Source organism: Chiloscyllium plagiosum, chromosome 12, assembly GCF_004010195.1.
Source record: "Chiloscyllium plagiosum isolate BGI_BamShark_2017 chromosome 12, ASM401019v2, whole genome shotgun sequence".
NCBI classification, from domain to species: Eukaryota; Metazoa; Chordata; class Chondrichthyes; order Orectolobiformes; family Hemiscylliidae; genus Chiloscyllium; species Chiloscyllium plagiosum.
In genome coordinates this window covers 313,229-332,524 of record NC_057721.1, presented here as the reverse complement: position 1 = coordinate 332,524, position 19,296 = coordinate 313,229, and the positions used below count along the sequence as shown (strand labels likewise).

At 40.8% G+C, this 19,296-nt stretch overlaps 1 protein-coding gene across 3 annotated transcripts in view; it reads left to right on the top strand.

Annotated features, from left to right (window-relative positions):
* LOC122554874 (BCLAF1 and THRAP3 family member 3-like) overlaps positions 1-19,296 on the top strand; it is a 57,689-nt gene that overhangs the window by 21,471 nt on the left and 16,922 nt on the right. For 2 of the 3 annotated variants that reach the window (XM_043700227.1, XM_043700228.1), the window contains 8 exons: positions 4,071-4,781; positions 5,154-5,897; positions 10,318-10,496; positions 11,707-11,818; positions 11,919-11,979; positions 14,006-14,133; positions 18,201-18,297; positions 18,738-18,830. In XM_043700227.1, coding sequence (XP_043556162.1) covers positions 4,071-4,781; positions 5,154-5,897; positions 10,318-10,496; positions 11,707-11,818; positions 11,919-11,979; positions 14,006-14,133; positions 18,201-18,297; positions 18,738-18,830 — 2,125 coding nt within the window. Of the gene's footprint in view, positions 1-4,063; positions 4,782-5,153; positions 5,898-10,317; positions 10,497-11,706; positions 11,819-11,918; positions 11,980-14,005; positions 14,134-18,200; positions 18,298-18,737; positions 18,831-19,296 lie in introns of all 3 variants that reach the window. The other variant, XM_043700230.1, reaches the window with a different exon arrangement.

Below are 19,296 nucleotides of genomic sequence, written 5' to 3'. Positions count from 1 at the left end.
AGTCCAACCGGTTTAATTGGAAGCACACTAGCTTTCGGAGCGACGCTCCTTCATCAGGTGATTGTGGAGGGCTTGATCGTAACACAGAATTTATAGCAAACGTTTGCAGTGTGATGTAACTGAAATTATACATTGAAGAATTGATTTTCTGTTAAGCCTTTCATCTGTTAGAATACAGTGATAACATGAAAGAAGTGAAACTATCACTGTATTCTAACAGATGAAAGGCTTAACAGACAATCAATTCTTCAATGTATAATTTCAGTTACATCACACTGCAAATTTTTGCTATAAATTCTGTGTTACGATCGAGCCCTCCACCATCACCTGATGAAGGAGCGTCGCTCCGAAAGCTAGTGTGCTTCCAATTAAACCTGTTGGACTATAACCTGGTGTTGTGTGATTTTTAACTTTATACACCCCAGTCCAACACCAGCAGCTCCGAATCATGACTAGCTATTATAAAGCATTTTGAGTGTAAGGAGAGAATGTGATTATAGCTCACTTAACAGAAATGAGTGAGTCTATCTTATGCGCCATGATGATCCTCTGTCCCTACATTAACAATATTTCTAAATGTACTGTGTTAAAATTACTTTTGTTTCATTGATATATATGATTTATACTTTTATTCAGGCTGTGCTATACTCTGTGGTAGACTTTTAGGTGATTTTTGAGTAATTGAGTGATCTGCCCCTAACTCCACTTTTCCTATAGGCCCCTCTAGACTAAACGATTTTCTACTAAGCAAGGATTTGCTGGAACGCAAATATGGCGTTACAGGAGAAATATGTGTATAGTGAAAGCAGTATGTATAATGTGGGAAAACTAAGGTTGTCCATTTTGGCAGGCAAAATAGAAAAACAGAAAATTATTCAAGATGAAAGGGACTACAAAATGCTGCAGTACGTGTTGATCTTGGTGCCCTTGTATATGAATACAAAATGTTCGTGTGCAGGTCCAAGAAGAAGTTAGGAAGTCAAATGGAATGACTGAGTGGTAAAAGTATGGATTATAAATGTCAGGAAATGTTGCTGCAGTCTGACAGAACATTTGTGAGCCTATACTTTGTGTACCTCTGTATGTTTTTGATCTCCTTGCAAAACGAGGAATGTACTTTGATTCAAATCACTTTAGCAGACAGTCAGTTGGATATTGTATTATAAGGAAAGTTGGGCTTGTATTCTCTATCATTTTAAAGAGTAGAGTTGATTTAATCAAAACATATTAAGATTCCAAAGGAGTTTGACAGGGTAATTGTTGAGAGGATGTTTCCCCTGAAGCAGGGCTAGCTAGAACAAGAGGGCACATTAAATCTCAGTTAAAAATCACACAATACCAGGTTATAGTCCAACAGGTTTATTTGGAAGCACTAGCTTTCGGAGTGCTGCTCCACAATCACCTGATGAAGGAGCAGCGCTCTGAAAGCTAGTGCTTCCAAATAAACCTGTTGGACTATAATCTGGTGTTGTGATTTTTAACTTTGTACATCCCAGCCCAACACTGGCACTTTCAGATCATGACATTAAATCTCCTATTTGAGAGAGAGATGGTGGAGACTTTCACCTCTCTGAGGATTGTTGGTCTTTGGGATTTTCTTCTTGAGCGAGCAGTAGAAACTGAGTTATTGAATATATTGTGTTGAGGTAGGCAGATTTTTGATCAGTAAGGGAATCAAAGATGATGGGGGGCCAGCTAAAGTGGAGTTCAAGCTACAATTGTTTGAGTCATGATTTCTTTGTCCAGTGGACCAGGCCAAAGGCATCAAAAGCTGGCAATCAGTACAGGAAATGAATGGGGCTGTTGAGGATGGATGGCCCTTTAATCTGCATTTTGTTTTAACTTAGACTATCTTTGCTGGTATACCGTAATCTATATATCTATAATCTAGGTGTATTGGGTTAATGATGGGAAAGTATGGTAGAGTTCCAACTGTACACCATTGGAACTATGTATGAGCATGAGAAAAGGTGATTTTGGTTGTTGAAAATCAGATATCGCAGTCCTACACCAGTGTTCCAGGAATCCACAGGACACCGTCTTAAAGTCATGAATGAGGCAATCAGTGACCATCCCTCCATCACAAAACCAGTGAGGCAGACAGCTAGTGATTACAGATTCATCTCCTGATGAGGTCATTCATGTCTGCATACAGCCAAACGTGGACAGCATTCGGGTTGAGGCTGATGTGTAACAGAATGGGGATCTACGATAGGAGAACCGAAAACATTCTCATGATTTTCTGTGGCATTTTCATTGTCAAATGCATAAATGCCATTGCTTCCAGAAGAGGTAAGGAGCTGAATATTCCGTACTCCTTGTCTTTTTAAAATCTCTCCGTCATGTGAAAGGCACATGTCATGAATCTAAATGAAACACTCTCCACCTGTCTGGATGTGTGTGGTTGTCGCAGACAACACAGAATACTTACCACCATCCCAGACAAAGCAGTTCCTATGAACACTGCCTCATCCAGTAACTGAAACAACCAAACCGTCTACCATCCAGTATACGGAGTCTGCTGTTCATACAATTCAAGATGTACTGCTGCAACTTGCCACGGTTTCATTCGATCTGCTGGTAGCTGTCCTAGCTGACTTAGCAGGACAAGGACATCTGGTGTGCGGAATACCCGTCTCCTCCAAGTTACACATAATCCATATTTGGATGTATATTACCAATTTTTCAATGTCACGGAGTTAAACTCCTTGAGTGCACTGTGAGAGTTCCTTCACAAAATATGCTTCAGTTCAGCAAGACCCACAATCACCACCAACTCCTAAGGACAACTGGCGAGGGGCAATAAATGTTGACTTGCTCCAGTGAAGTGCTCATTGGGACAAGTAAGTGAATCAAGAAGAGGACTCTGTCAGCTATGGACTTTTCTACAGTTGATATCCTCGAAGTGTGTTTTCGTAAAATTCAGCTTTCTATAATTACAACATGGATGGAGTACATCAAGTGGAAGCCCAAACAAAATCTTTGTGAATCAGGAAAAGCTGTTGTATGGTTTGGATGATGAAGCTGTTTTCACCTTTTTGTTTTGCTGAAATAATCTCTCCTATTACACATGTTTGAATGCAATATTGTATGAATCGCAGTGCAAATATGAAGATTATTGCAGTTGCAAAGAGATCAATGTGCATCCTTGATCCTTGAAATTCAATCGTTAAATTCAATGGATTGTTCTTCTACTTTTTCCAAAGATGGGACAGTGATGTTCTTGGCTATATCTATGTGTTTGGTCTCAAACAATGCCATCAACCTTATGTAGAGTATTATCTGGTTATAATTTTGTCCTTGGTTTTCCAATTTCTTCTGAAGAGGGCTGGCTGCTTAATGATATGAATGTGTGCTCACTGGCTGCAGCTTTATATACATCTTAAAGAGTAAAAATAATGTTTCTTTTTGTATATCATGAATTCCAAAAGGTCAGGGAAATATTTAACTCAGTCTTTTTTGCAACAAATTAAATGAGAATATATTTTAACATTTTTTTTGCAGTGATTTAGCTTCTAGTTGGCTCATAGTGCATAGATGTAGCATGAAATAATTCCACTTGGATTTGGAATTTCAATTGCTTTCCTGGAATGAAAATCAAACAAATTATGTAAACTTATCACAATTTTAACACTCATCTACATAGTGTCCCTAATTTGGAAAGTTTGGCAGTACTTCCAAACACAAGCGACAACTGAGGTATTATGGCAAATTACCTTAAGCTTTGGCAGCGGGGTGTTTTCCAAAGTAAAATAGGAGAGAGGTGATGAACTTGAGGTAGGAATTCCAGAGGCTAGGCACCAGACAGAACTGTACTTTATAACAGTTACATAGATTTTGTTGAACACTTAATCCTGCTTCCAATAAAACATTGCAGCCTTGCTTTAACCTTGTGGTTCTCTATCTCATGGAGATTTAGTGATGGAGCTAAGAGAATTTAAATTAAAAATATAATCCAGAATTGGGAATGAGCCTTATTGCAATGAAGTTGTGACTGGAGTGAGCTGGTTTGTTTTGCTTTACTTCTGTTGTACCAAACTGTCCCATCTTTTCCTTCAAATACATTGTAGGTCAATCTCGCCAACCTATGGAAGAAGCCAAGAATACCCTGTTGAGAGACCGCTGTATCAATCGTATAGTGGGGAGCTAAAAGAATTTGGTCAAAATTCAGGAAGACCTCTTCAGTGGAAGAGTCAACGGGAGAAATGGGCTGAAACAGCAGGTGTAGAGTCGAGGTCAGCAGATGCCCAGTACGGCGCTATTCATCGGAAAGTTTTTGAGTATGGATATCCTTCCCCAAATCCAAGGAGAATGGGATCAGAGCATACATCTCCAACAGGAAGAGACTTGTATCTCCAAGAAAAAGAAGGAAACCGAAGCTACCCACCTCCCTCAAGATATCTTGAAGATAATCCATACCATGATCATGATGAACGACCATGTGACAGCAATGAATGGCATGAGCACCGGAAAAGTTCTCACAATGAACGGCATCATGACCACGACCAGTGGCACAATGACTTTGACCAGCGACGCTACCATCAGAATGTGGAAATCCCAACTCATGTAAGATTGTATAATGAAAAACCCAAGAGCTTTGGAGGTGATCCACAAATGGATTCTTGTGCCCAGTCATTGCCTACTGCTGCTGGCTGTACAGAATCGTGGCACAACTTGGAAAACTTTCGAAATCCTAGTTTTCGTGAGGAAAGACGTTCAGGTTCTCATTCTCCTGGAAGACGGGCTAAAGAGTTTCTGGATAGGAGCCCCTACCAGAGGAGGTATTGGAATAGAACCATTAAGGTTGTGTTTTGATGTAGACCTTCAACCGAATAAAATGGTCACATTTTGAGTTGAAATTTTAAACCTGAAAGCCCTTTGTCCTAAACTGAAAGCATGAGCATTTTATGTAAATAACATGTTCTTCTGAATTATTTTATGAAAGAGCAGATTGATGTTTGAAAGCTGAGGCTCACTTGAATTCTCATTCAGTGTCCTGCTGAATGGCTTTCAGAAGGATAAAGGGGTTAAACTTGTGACCACAAAATACTGCTTTCAAGGCATTGCTCCTAAACTTGCTTCAAGTGTTACCAAAGCCTAATTCTCACTGTCTTCTTTCTACTGCAAGTGTAAACTGCTTTATGTCAAAACAGGTATCCTGATGAGGATGAAGTCAAAGGGTACAGAGAAACATCTGGAAGAGGCTGGGTGTCTGCAAAGCATGAGGTGATAGAACATGAAAAAGATTTAAAATGGCGAGGGGAGAAGTTCCCTCAGAATAGGAAAAGCTACCCAACTGCATCATACGATGATTCAGAAGGCAGTCATGTTAAAGAGATACCAAGAGACCGATATAATGATGGCAGCCACTGCGAGGAGTTTGTGCAGGTAAAAAGTGGGTTTGCACATTCACCAAGGTATCCTGAGATGCATACTTCTTCTGAACATCGCAAGATATTTTCCAGTGGAAGAGAGCCAGCATATTCAAGCAAAGGTAAAGAGTTTACAAGCAGCTCTTCAAGTAATAAAGAGGTGAGTCGTTTTCACAGTAGCAGTAGGAAATCAGGTACTGATGTGAACAGAAGAGAGGGGCGTCACTCTGTGTCAGGAAAATATTCCGTTTCTGAGCATTTCTCTAGCAGGTTGCAGCATGGATGCAAGAAAGAAGTAAGCTCAAGATCTCAACCGTCAGTGACCAGAGACTGTTCAGAAACAGGAAAGGAATTAAGAAAGCGCTCCAGATCTTCTGAAGAGCACCGTGGCAGCACTCACAAGCGATCGAGCCATCAATCTAGTGATATGGAAAAGTCACGCCATGGTACAAAGAGTGAGCGAAACAGAACAACGGAGTCTCTAACCATCAGAATAGATATGAAGAAAACTGTCAAAAAGTGCAGGTATTGTCCTTGATTCTTTGGTGATATGAGGCTGGCTAAAGAAATTTCATGCAATTATTAGTGTATAATAAAAGGTTTAGATAGTGATACCCTAGCTTTCTTAAAGAAAGTAGTTTTGCAATTAAGGTTCCCTTAGACCAGAGGTTCCCCAATTTTTTTTCCCCCAAGACCCCATTTCATGGCTCAAATTGCATGACTCCTCAGTGAGATCTGTAGGAGCTGTGTGAGGTTTGTGGGTGCAGGTGTGGCTGCAGCATTGAGAAAATTGTGATTTTATTCTGTCCCAAAAAGCATATATGATTGTTTATCTTCAGGGTCAGACATTTTGGGCACAGCCACTGTTTGGAAAAATTTGAAATTTAACGTTGTCTCGGAACTGTTCAGTCAATTTGGAACTCTGTGGTATGCCTCAGAACTTGTGACTCCAAATTCCAGTTTGCAATCCACTGCATTGGGGAGCTCTGCCTTCAACTTGGAGCTACAGCAATACTGAATTACTCGTCCCTCTGATGCTATGGTTTACAGTTTATCCAGTTTTTATTCTCGATCATCATTTTCCTTGCTGATTCGTAGCCTTTCTACAAATGCTGCAGTTCCTCATGAAAGGAGAAGTGCAGAAAGAAGAATTGCATCACGAGCCAGAAAGCAAAGGCAATTGCATTCTGAAGTACCAGGAATTTAATCTGTTCTTTAATAGAATCAAGTAGCAAACAAGAAAGACTGCAGATGGAACAGAAGTTCTGGTTGATCTGGTTATTTACGAGAAATCATGGTAGAAAAAACATTAAATTAAGAGAAGTTCCCACATGAAGATTTTGTGGACATCAGGAGGTTCTTTCTAGTTTTGGTTCTGGAAAGTTGTTGGTGACTACGTTTTTATTGTGAAGAGCTTGAGCCAATGATTGGAAAATTAAGCGAAAAGAGTGCAGTCATCCTGAAGTAAGGTAATGCCCGAGTGCTCACCCTTTCAACTAAAGCGGTATATTGAATAGACTGTATTTTTCTGCCAACCCTGTTTGTACTGTGGAGGCATTTTGCTGGGCGAAAGGTCTTGTCAAAATGCCTTTTCAAAGGTTGCGAGTAGTTCAAATGGACAAAGAGGAATCCGACATCATTCAGCAGCGACAGACATTTCTATAATAATGGTTCAAGTGCCACTTTTCTGAAGCTCTGCAGTGAGTTAGGTAACTAATTGAAATATTCAACAAGGAGGAAAGCCAAAGTGAAAGTGAACAGAATTATTGGCACCAGGGACAAAACAATGCTACCTCCCAGGCCTCAGACTAAATTAGCGTGAGGATTCCGAAGGGAGCACAAGATGAAACTGCTGAGGCAGCAAGATTATACCTTATGTTACAATGATTTGTACCCCACAAAGATAATATTTTACAAACAACAAATAACACGTCTTTAACAAGGAGTCAAAAGAGCGAATTTGCATTGGATGGGCAGTATCTTTCTGAAAACTATTTGTGCTGTACTACTGTTTTGCTGTTGGATATACAATGATTCTTGAGAATAAATTCTACCACTTCCGTCAGAACTTGAACTCATCAAGACACCATCGTTTAGGACTTCGGCTGTGTTCAAATGTGTTTTTAACTATGACTGGTTAGTTGCATTATATCATCATTTTGTAATGGCAGAGCGGCCGTTAAGTCAACTCATGCAGTAGCGCAAAGCAAGATGTCAGTCGGCTTCTAATTTGAAATAAACAGCTCTCATCTATCAAGCCCTGCAATATATTAACTTTTTAGTTGACTTCTTGTAGCATCCTTTATTTTGACTGCGATCAAGCTCTGATTTAATGATGTTACCTGAACTAATATCATAATTGATTACTGCCAGTTCAAGTTGAGGATTCCAGTTTGAAGTAGAAGGATCCTCCTGTTGTGATCATTGCAAGGTTCACGTATACATACTCGCTGCTCCTGTAATAAATAAAGAAGGTAATAATGAGCAAATTAACTAAGAGTGAGCTCTCAATAGATTGACATGGACCAATAAAGATCTCAAGGACATACAGGCAATGTCAGACGTCACAATGAAAATTGGTTTGGCCTTGAAAATCATGCAGCTGCTTTTATTTTTGAATGACTACAGTTGAGCAGTGAACATATCATGTTGTTCGGTTCTGGGTAGTAATCCAGGCGAACCTGATGGAAGCAGTAAATTAGAATTCTCGCTACCATTGGGAACACCTTCTTTCATTATTTCATTTTGTTTCACCTTCTAGCGATTCCAAATGTTATTTCAATGTCAATGAAAAGCATTCGGATCACTGGCTCATCAACATCCTGAAGATCTGTGCTGACCACAAACTACAAGAAGGTCAGAGGGTGGAAGTTCAGTAGCAACCAATAACTCGCCTCTTGGCTCCACACAGCCTGTCTAGCTTGTACAAGGCGTGTGTTGGAATGCTAATCACTTGCCAGAATCAGTGCAGGACTAACAACATTACGAAACTGGGCAAATGTTTTGCAGAAATTTACCAAAGACTCCTTCGAAAGGATCTTTCAAACCCATGACCTGTACCGCCCAGAAAGATGAGAGCAGAAGGTACATGGAACACCATCATCTTCAAGTTCCTTCAATACCCTCTACCATCCTGACTTAGAATGACTGTATATTGCTGAATCTACATTCGCTGGGTTAAAATTCTGGAACTCTCTAGCGGCACTGTGGATATGGGACTATAGTGGTTCAAAAAGGCATTTCCCTATCTCATCAACAGCAATTGAGGATGGGCAATAAATACTATCTCAGCCTGCGATGCCCACATCCGATTTTCAACGATATTGCTTTTCGGATGAAGATTCAAGATGACCCAGTGTTGACTGCCATTGGAGAGAGGACTTAACATTTAAACAGCTGGCCAGAAATAAGACCAGCATTGTCTTTGTCTTTGTTCATCTTCTGATTTTTAATTTGGATTAAACTAGTATTTCTAGATTTGGTTTTAATCTTACATCAGTTACTAACTGATACATCTGCAGTGGACTGCAATTAATGGATAACTCAAAACCTCCTTGTTAACTTTGCTTGGGCCGTTAATTGCACTACCTCTCGATGAAAACATTGAGATCCACCAATTTGAAATTACGTTTTACTGAGAATTGCCTCGAAGGGCAATGCATCAGTTCCTGAAAGAGCCCGAATATGGATTTCTCTGCATGATGTGCCTTGTCGTGTGAAATTTCTTTCTGCTCAGCCTCAACTTGCTCAAATATTCAGTTATTAATGTGGTGATTTTCCCTTTTGATAACTGCTTTGAAAGCTCAAATCTGTTTCTAAGGAGAAAATCCACTTGAAACAAATGAGTTCTCATGAATGTGTAGTCTTATTTAATTCTGTAGTGTGTGCAGGTGTTATGTTAGAAGAAGATTTTAAGGAAACCAAAGCCAGATCGTTTAAGGTAAATAAGTGAATTGCAGTGGTTAAACAAGGCAGTGCACACCACCACCACCTTGGGCATCTCTGGATAGGCATTAACATTGGCCCAGCCAGCATTACCCACTTTCCATGATGGAATTTTTAAAAAAAGTGTAGAGGGATAGTTCCTGACATTTAAAATCAGATTTTCAATCTTAATGTAAACTAGTATCAATGCCTTAGCTTCTAACACTCTGTCTCGGTGTACCATTTCTCGTCATTTTAATGGGGAGGCAAATTTAGACAGCTCTGGGAATATACTCTGACTTGAGCCATTCTGGAATCTTCATTATATAGCTGTTCTTCCCAAACTAAGCTATTTGCAAACAATTCTGAATTAGTGGCAGGTCAGAAAATGAAACAAGCTTCTCTGATATGCAGATAGCCTCTCTTAATTACAATATTTATGGTGGGCTGCGTAGTTTAAAGAACAATTTGTAGATGACATTTGAAGTTTAAACAGTGAAATTTTGATCTTTAACAGATTTGGTGGCATGGTGGCTCAGTGGTTAGCACTGCTGCCTCGCAGCACCAGAGTCCCAGGTTTGATTCCAGCCTTGGGCGACTTTCTGTGTGGAGTTTGCACTTTCTCCCTGTGTCTTTGTGGGTTTCTTCTGGGTGCTCCGGTTTCCTCGCACGGTCCAAAGATGTGCAGGTGAGGTGAATTGGACATGCTAAATTGCCCATAGTGTTAGGTGCATTAGTCAGAGGGAAATGGGTCTGGGTGGGTTACTCTTTGGAGGGCCGGTGTGGACTGGTTGGGCCGATGGACCTGTTTCCACACTGTAGGGAATTTAATCTAATCTAATCAAAAAAATTGAAAATGTAACAATTCGGAACCTTCATTAATATTTTAGAATAGCCAGTTTCTGTAATTAGAAGGTTTGCTATCTTTGTATTTAAGCATATTTACATGTCTTTTGATATAAGTTCAAGAATGACTGATACCTGGTTGTGAATTTTTGAATGTATGTGGGGATTTCTCCAGGCCGACATCAAGCCATGCTTCAGAGAGACTAATGTCTCGGGATTTGGTTAGTGTTGGCAAGAAACGGGATGAGTTCCATCATGTGTTTGAGCATATGGGTTCGTCATTCGAGGCTAACCCGAACATCTCTTCAGGAGAATTTGCCCAGGAGATAATCACTCTGGTGCACCAGATTAAAGGTTGGACATACATTATGGCATCCTTTTTATTTAGTTGCAACAAATGCTATTGATAGTGAGATGATGGTACTAAAAGCATTGTTTGTTGCTCAGGGTCCTAAATAGATGGTTAAGTATTGTCTAATGGTACTTAATGTTAATGGTAAATTACATGTTCTTCAGAATTGTTTAAAACATTGTATATTAATACAGTGAAATCTGGTTTAAAGTCAAAGCACTTTCGTCTTCTGGTTGCTGAACACACGAAGTGAATGAGTTGGGGTTGTAGCATTGCTTCACTTCATAATAGGTACCAATTCACTTGAGCCTAAAATTACGCACTGTACTTGAAAAGGTCAGAGTTGAATTTGGAGGAGATTCTAATTTGGAACATAAACAACAGGGTAAACTACACGGGCCGAATGTAAGTGGGGATAATTTACTCCAAAAGGATCTCAGATCCTGATTCCATTCCTGATTGCAGTTTCTGGGCCATTATTTATCTATCTTGAACATATAGCAGAAGGTTAAATATGTTGTTTACGACAGTTAAAGTAAGTGACTTTTCCCCTTTAATTCCCACTTTGCTATCTTACATAATACTTGAGAGAAGCAGACGTACTCTGGAATTTACTTCATTCAGTAAGACGATGGCTGCTGTAATATTTTAGTTTTGGACAGAAGCCGCTTGGTTCCTTTATTCTCCAAGGGTTATAACTGTTGGTTATAAATGTAGTGAATATCCACAGCCCTGTGAATACAGCATGTAAAAACTTTGCAACCCACTGAATGAAGAAGTCTCTCCTCATTACAATTCAAAATTCTAAATCTTTTAATCTGAGCCTGTGACCTTCTACCTCAGCCAGAACGGGGAATAAGCCCCATGCTCTTGTAATTAAAATCCACATGCTGATTATCTAGCCAATCAAGTGAACTGAAGCCCTCTTCCTCTTACCTAAGTTAATGATGTAGGTTAATTTGCATTGTCTGTTAATTTAGAGGTTTGCATAAAGCACTCTGCAATAGTTAAAATATATATGTCAATTATATACATGAGTGAGAATTAATACATTGAGATATTGGTGCATTGTCATGCAGTGCCATGAGATTTGAATTAACATGTAACAATATCTAAAGGTGCAGTTGTCTTAATTTTGTATAAAAACTAGCATTTCTGCTTCCCTACTGAGATGTGACCCAAGGTAATGAGTGGTCATGATTTTTGTTACAGAAGACCATTTTAAGTCTTCAGATCTAACATTGCATGACCGTTTTTCAAAGTTGCAAAATGCACAGAGTCCTGGAAGAAAAGAGGAAAATGCTCGGGGCCCTGAGATACACAGGTATTGTGGTGATACAGCAAGTCTTTTATAGTTTTTCTGAAGCCAATCTTTTATTCCTTAAGGATGTGATTTACTTATTTTGTTTTCCTTTCTGGGAAAGACGGATTGACATGTCACTGGAAGACTTACACAACCGAGAAAGGAAACCTGTTGCCAGAAAGGTATTGTACCGTTTAGTGTGTTCCTCACTTTATTCCCTTTTCCATTAGGAATGTTGCATGCACAGGGCAACCTCAATTATCCGAACATCAATTATCTGAATTTCGGGTTATCCGAACACTACCTCAAGGTGCCGTAAAAACGCTATCAATTATCCAAACAATCCGTTATCCGAACAAAATACTCCTTGCCTGTCTCGTTCAGGTAATTAAGGTTGTTCTGTATAACTATTTTCTTCTGATTCCAAATATGAGGCTGTGAGAATGGAAATTGGAAATTGTCGGTCATCCAACACCGTTCAGATGTGTGCAAAGTTCACATTATACTTGTACCTGATTAGATACAGCAGCAAGAAGGCAATGAATGGGCATTGAACCATACAGTAAAGCATTGGTAGGTAGGTACAGAAAACCATTTATTATTGGACACTGACGTGCTGGGCTGTGCTATCTTTTCAGATCAGGAGGGAAGGTTTAAACCTGTGCCCTCTTGATATTTTTGTATCTTAGTGCATAGCAAGCTTCCACTCATTCCATTTGTGCTAGTGGATCCAGAAGATCATTGTGTCTGACCCTCAACAGGGTCTGTAGCACTTGAGCCCATCTCATAACCAGGCTTCTATCATTCATGGTGGTAGCTCAGCTTAAATCAGCCCTGCCTCCTCAATAGACCCAAGGTCCTGGCAACATTTTTTCACTTTTTTTTCAAGTTGGTAGCAAAACACTGACCAGGTCCTGTGGATTGAGATGGACCTTGTAACTTGATTCAGTTTCTCCATTGAATTGTTCTAATCCCTGGATTACTGTTTTATTCTTAAGTATTGCTGCTGTCATTCACTACTTCTCCTAACCACTCCACTCCAAAGTCTCTCAAGACGGAGTGCATTATTATACACTGCTGTTTTTATTAACCCCCACAGTATTAAACAAAAAGCCTGATAATTCTTGCAGCGTTACAAAAAATTCAGGGTAAGCTGAGCAAGTTGGTATTGTGTATTTCTGTTCTGATGCAATATCACTTGATTTCTAGGAAAAGCTTTGCATTGAAATGAAATTCATAGAATCCCTACAATGTGGAGACAGGCCATTTGACCCAACAAGTCCACACCGACCCTCCAAAGAATAACCCTCCCAGATCCATACCCTATTACTCTACATTTACCCCGACAAATGCACCAAACCTACACATTGCTGAATGCTTGGGCAATTTAGCATGGCCAATTCACCTAACCTTAAAGACTGTGGTGCTAGAAAAGCACAGCCAATCAGGCAGTATCCAAGGAACAGGAAAATTAATATTTCGGGCATAACCCGTTCACCGAACCTGCACATCTTTGGATTATGGGAGGAAACCTTTAAGCCTTATTCTGGTGGGCGGCACGGTGGCACAGTGGTTAGCACTGCTGCCTCACAGCGCCAGAGACCCGGGTTCAATTCCCGACTCAGGCGACTGACTGTGTGGAGTTTGCACATTCTCCCCGTGTTTGCGTGGGTTTCCTCCGGGTGCTCCGGTTTCCTCCCACAGTCCAAAGATGTGCAGGTCAGGTGAATTGGCCATTCTAAATTGTCCGTAGTGTTAGGTAAGGGGTAAATGTAGGGGTATGGGTGGTTTGCGCTTCGGTGGGTCGGTGTGGACTTGTTGGGCCGAAGGGCCTGTTTCCACACTGTAATGTAATCTAATCGAATCTAAAGAAACCCACGCAGTCATGGGGTAAAATATGCAAACTCCACACAGGTAGTCTTCCGAGGCTTCAATTGAACCCAGGTTCCTGGCGCTGTGAGGCAGCAATGCTAACCACTGAGCCACCGTGCAGCCAAAACTCAGGTCACTCCAGATAGGATTGAACCCACAATCCCTGGATTAAGAGGCCAGTGTATTAGGCCACTGAAGCCATAAACTCAGGTCACTCCAGGTTGGACTTGAATTGATCATGTTGCCAAATATTACTTGGTATAAATAAAGATTTACCTCTTTTTGAGTCTGCAGTAGCTGAGTTAATTTTACGACTTCCTGTTCTTTAACATTTAGACGAGCACGTGGGTTGCTGTAAATCCAGATGATCTTCGGCATGACATAGAGCGAAGGAGGAAGGAAAGGTTACAGGACAAGTATGGGGAGACCTATCAAACCCTGGAGCCAATGTTTCTCTCTCGCAGGTAATTCCCAGAATATCAACAATTTTTTCAAATTCCACATGTCAATTCCACTTTATTGACTACTCACTGCTGAACAGAATAATTTTACTTTGATAAAATTTCAGGAGGGATCGTTATGAGTGTTTGGTTGGAAGAATTCTTTGCATTGCTGTCGGAGATAAATAAAAATAGTGCTGTACTTAACTCAGCTGAAAGTTAGTTAATTAAAATAAACTGGTTTAACTTTTTTTTAATCAGCTAGTTCAGAGATGTTATTACACACCACTGGAGCAGGTGGGACTTGAACCCTGGCCAGACGCCTCGGTGGCTCAGTGGTTAGCACTGCTGCCTCACATCACCAGGGATCCGGGTTCGATTCTGGCCTTGGGTGACTGTCTGTGTGGAGTTTGCACATTCTCCCTGTGCAACGCATGGTTGCATGGGATTCCTCCGGTCTCCTCCCACAATCCAAAGATGTGTAGGTCAGGTGAATTGCGCATGCTAAATTGCCCATGGTGTTAAGTGTGTTAGTCAGGGGTGAATGTAGGGTGGGGGAATGTGTCTGGGTGGGTTACTCTTCAGAGGGTCAGTGTGGATCTGCTGGGCCGAAGGGTCTGTTTCCATACTGTAGGAAATCTAGTCTAATCTAATGGAAGTCCAACAGGGACTGTAATATTTGCAGCTCCATCCCTGGGTGATCACAAACCACCAACCTTTCATTTCACACTCAAATGTATTGACCAATTCTGCCTAAGCCCTCTACACCTGGTATTCCCAGGTGGTCTCCTATCTAAGTACACACAAGGCCGGAGTCTGCTTAGCTTGTGCGAGCAGACATTTTCAGCCTACTGTGACCGTAGGCATAATAGGTTTTACTTGGGTGTTTTGCACCTGAGGAACAAACTGTCATTCCTTGACTAGAACTCGAACCCGGGCTTGTGAAGTGAGAGTGCTAAATCCTAACTACAGTGGAGCATCCACAAAGTTGAGAGTTTTGTGGTTAGCATGGACATTGAGATGGTCACACTACCTGGCAGAAAGGGTCTGGGTGGGTTGCTCTTCGGAGGGTCGGTGTGGACTTGTTGGGCTGAAGGGCCTGTTTCCACACTGTAGGGAATCTAAGTATACCGGAATTCCAAGAGAGTCAGGGGCATAATTAAGTGTAGTTGCCATCACTAAGAAAAGGGTGCTGCAGATGCTTAAAGAACTAAAGGTAGATAAATCACCTGGATGGACTACACCCCAGAGGTCTGAAGGAAATAGCTTTGGAGATTGTAGAGGCATACATGATGATCTTTCAGGAATCACACTGGAACCGGGAAAGGTCCCAGAGGACTTGAAAATGGCTCGTGCAGTACCTCTGTTTAAGAAGGGAGGGAGACAGAAGACTGTTAGCCTGATTTTGGCCATTGATGAAATTTTAGAGTCCACAATTAAGGATGAGATTGTGGAGTACTTGGAAGTGCTCAGTGAAATAATGTTGAGTCAGCGCAGCTTTGTGAAGGGTGGTCATGCCTGACAAATCTGTTAGAATTCTTTTGAGGAGGTCATGAACAAGTTAGACGAAGGAGAGCCAGTGGGTGTGATCTGGTTGATTTCCAGAGGCCTTTGAAAAGGTGCCGCACTGCTAAATAAGAATGCATGGTGTTCGGGGCAAAGTACTGGCTTGGATAGAGGATTAGCTGTCTGGCAATAGGCCAGTGCATAATCCAGCCTTTCTCATGATGGCATTTGGTGACTAGTGAAGTTCTGCAGGGATCATTGTTTGGACCACAACTGTTCACATTATATGTTAACACTCTGAATGAAGGAACTGAGGATGTTGTTGCTAAGTTTGCAGAAGATACAAAAATAGCTGGAGGAGCAGGTAGTGTTGAAGAAGTGGGGAGGCTGCAGAACGACTTGGACAGGAGAGTGGGCAAAGAAGCAGCAGATGGAATACAATGTTGGAAAGTGTTGAGGTTGTGCAATTTGGTAGGAAAGAATAGAGCTATCTGTTACATAAACTGAGAAAGGCTTCAGAAATCTGAAGCAGAAAGGACTTGGGAATTCTTGGCAGATAGGAAAGCAAATGCAATGTTGGAATTAGTTTCAAGAAGGCTGGAATACATCAACAGAGGTGTACGGCTGAGGCAGCATAAGGCTCTGGTCAGACTGTGTTTGGAATATTGTGAGCAGTTCTGGAGCCCAAATCAAAGGAAGAGTAGGCTGGTGTTGGAAGGGGCCCAGAGAAGGTTTACAGGCATGAACCCAGGGATAAAGGGATTTTCATATGAGGAACAGTTGAGAACTCTGGGTCTGATGAAGTTTAGAAGGTTGAGGGGCGTTTCAATAAAACTTACGAATACTGAGAGCTCTGGATAGAATGGATGTGGAAAAAATGTTTTCATTAGTAGGAGAGTCTCTGATCCAATGGCGTACAGCCTTAGTGAAGGGACAACCTTTTTGAACTGAGATGCGGAGTTTCTTCAGCCTGAGCATGGAATTCATTGCCACAGAAGGCTGTGGAGGCCAAGTCTTTGAATGTATTTCAGACAAGAGAAACGTGAGTTTTTGATTAGTATGGGAATCAAGGGTTACAAGGAGAAGCCAGGAGAATGGGGTTGAGAAATGTATCAGCTATGATCAGATGGCAGAGCAGATTTTGAGCTATATCGCCTAATTCTATTTCTATATCTTATGGTCTTTTGGTCTTATCAGCAAAATCTAGAGGTTGGGACTCTACTCACTGGAGTTTAGAAGAATGAGAGGTGATCTCATTGTAACATTTGGGATTCTTAAGGGGATTGAAAGTAAATGCTGAGAGGATGTTGCCCCTCAGAGTCGAGGACCTGGTCTCAGAATAAAAGCGCACCTATTTAAGACTGAGATAAAGAGGAATTTCTTTCTCAGAGCATTGAGAGTCTTTGGAACTTCTTGCCACAGAGAGCAGACTCCGTGTATATTTAAGGTTGAGATGAAAGGAAATCAAGGGGAAAGGGCAGAAAAATGGGCGTGAGGAATGTCAGATCAGCCATAATCCTAATTAATGACCTAGCAGACTCAAGGGGCCAAATGACCTATTCCTGTTCCTATTTCTGATGGTTGTGCAAGTTCTCCTTTCCTCTGTGATTTTAGTAACAATAGTGTCCGTGAGCATTAAGGTATATCCAACACTCTGGCACCACGACTTGGATTATTGACACTATATTGTCTTAATAAATGTAGTTATTACACGAGGTGTTGGCCAGCAACGTTTCCTTCTTACACCTTGTGACCAGTATTAAGCATTTCAGTTGCCATTGCTGTTGTGGTTTTGAAACTTCATGCTGATTTGTTTCGTTTGTTGCAAGTGATGTTGTGTTTGGACCCTGTAAAATCTGTATATTTTTATTTTACTGTATTTTTGATGTAGACTGAAATATGCTGCTCCAGTGCATACACTATCCCAGTGAGACTTGACAACCCTAGGCATGAACTTATACAAGTGGGGAGGTGATGGCCTAGTGATATTGTCGCTGAACTGTTAATCCAGAGATCCAGGTCATGTTCTGGGGACACTAGTTCAAATCCCACCACGGCAGATGGTGGAACAAAAATCTGGAATTAAGAGTCTAACGATGACCATGAATCCATTGTCGATTGTTGGAAAACCCACATGGTTCACTAATGTCCTTCAGGGAAAGAAACTGCCATCCTTACCTGGTCTGGCCGACATGTGACTCCAGGCCCACAGCAATGTCGTTGACTCTTAACTGTCCTCTGGACAATTTGGGATGGGCAATAAATGCTGGCACAGCCAACGAGTTCCATGAATGAATAAAAAAAAACACAAGTATGTGTGTAAAAATATATTCACTATTTCCAACAGCACTAAGTCAGTTTACAATGGAAAAAAAAGTACTTCACCCAAAATCTTCACCTAAAATCACTGATCTTTTGCAATTGATTATTGAACATGTTTTTCTTTCTGCTGATTTGGTTTTCCATAAATATTTCTGACTCAACCTGATATTGCATCCTATAAAGGAATAATTTAGTATTTTCTATCATGTTACATGTTTCTTGCTCTCTCATGTACAATTTTTATTTGACCTTTTGTTTAACAGATCTGAAAGGTCTGAAAAGTCTCATTTACTGAATCGAGTGAAAACTGACAGAACTCCACGACTTAAAGAACCATCAGTCAGGCTAACGAAGTATCGGGTAAGAATAGTGAAAAAGACATGGTTAGTCAGTTCTTTACAACAGATTAACCAGTTAGGTCTGTGTTTTAGAGAAGGAGAGGATATGAGTACATGTGGATCCAAATCCACAATCATGAAGTATGCTGTACACCATCTCATCAAAAGAATGTGTTTAAGTTTCTGGCTGTGCACATTTATTACTCCCAAGTTTGTTTATTTCTCCTAAAATCCAGTATTGCATCCTGCAGTATGGCACTGAATGCTGGACTGACTTGTCCATCTGACATACCATTTGTGCGCTTTCACTTTTAAACTTGTGCTGTTTGATCGTATCTTTTGTGTTACAGGAGAAATGATCAATTTGAGTTTGAAAATAGACTTTTCATTAAATTTGAAATATCATTCTGGTTCTCATGCAAGTACCTTCTTTCTTAATATATTGTTACCAAATGTTTTTAGGAAAGCCTGCACAGGGAGTCTTCGGTAGCAACGAAAAGAAAAATAAGAGAAACCTCAGAAGAGCGGTCCAGAAGTTTGCAAAGACCTCTCAAGGTATTTAATCCTGTCTCTACACATTTTAAATCTGCAGTTTATGGTGTAAATTTCTAAGAAGTAACTTCAACATATCTATTCCACATACTAACTGAGATTGGAAAAATAAACCATACCAATGCTTCAGTAAACCAGTTCTGATGAAGAGTCACCTGACTTGAAACGTTGACTGCTTTTTTTCCACAGATGCTGCCAGACCTGAGTTCCATTGCATTATAGCGCAATGTTTGGCCCTCAATGTTGTGCCGAGCTGTGGAACCAATCTGAAACCCATCTAACCCACACCATTCTATTCTCCTCCATATCTCTATTCTTTAGATTAGATTAAATTAGATTACTTACAGTGTGGAAACAGGCCCTTCGGCCCAACAAGTCCACACCGACCCGCCGAAGCGTAACCCACCCACCCATTCCTACATTTACCCCTTTACCTAACACTACGGGCAATTTAGCATGGCCAATTCAC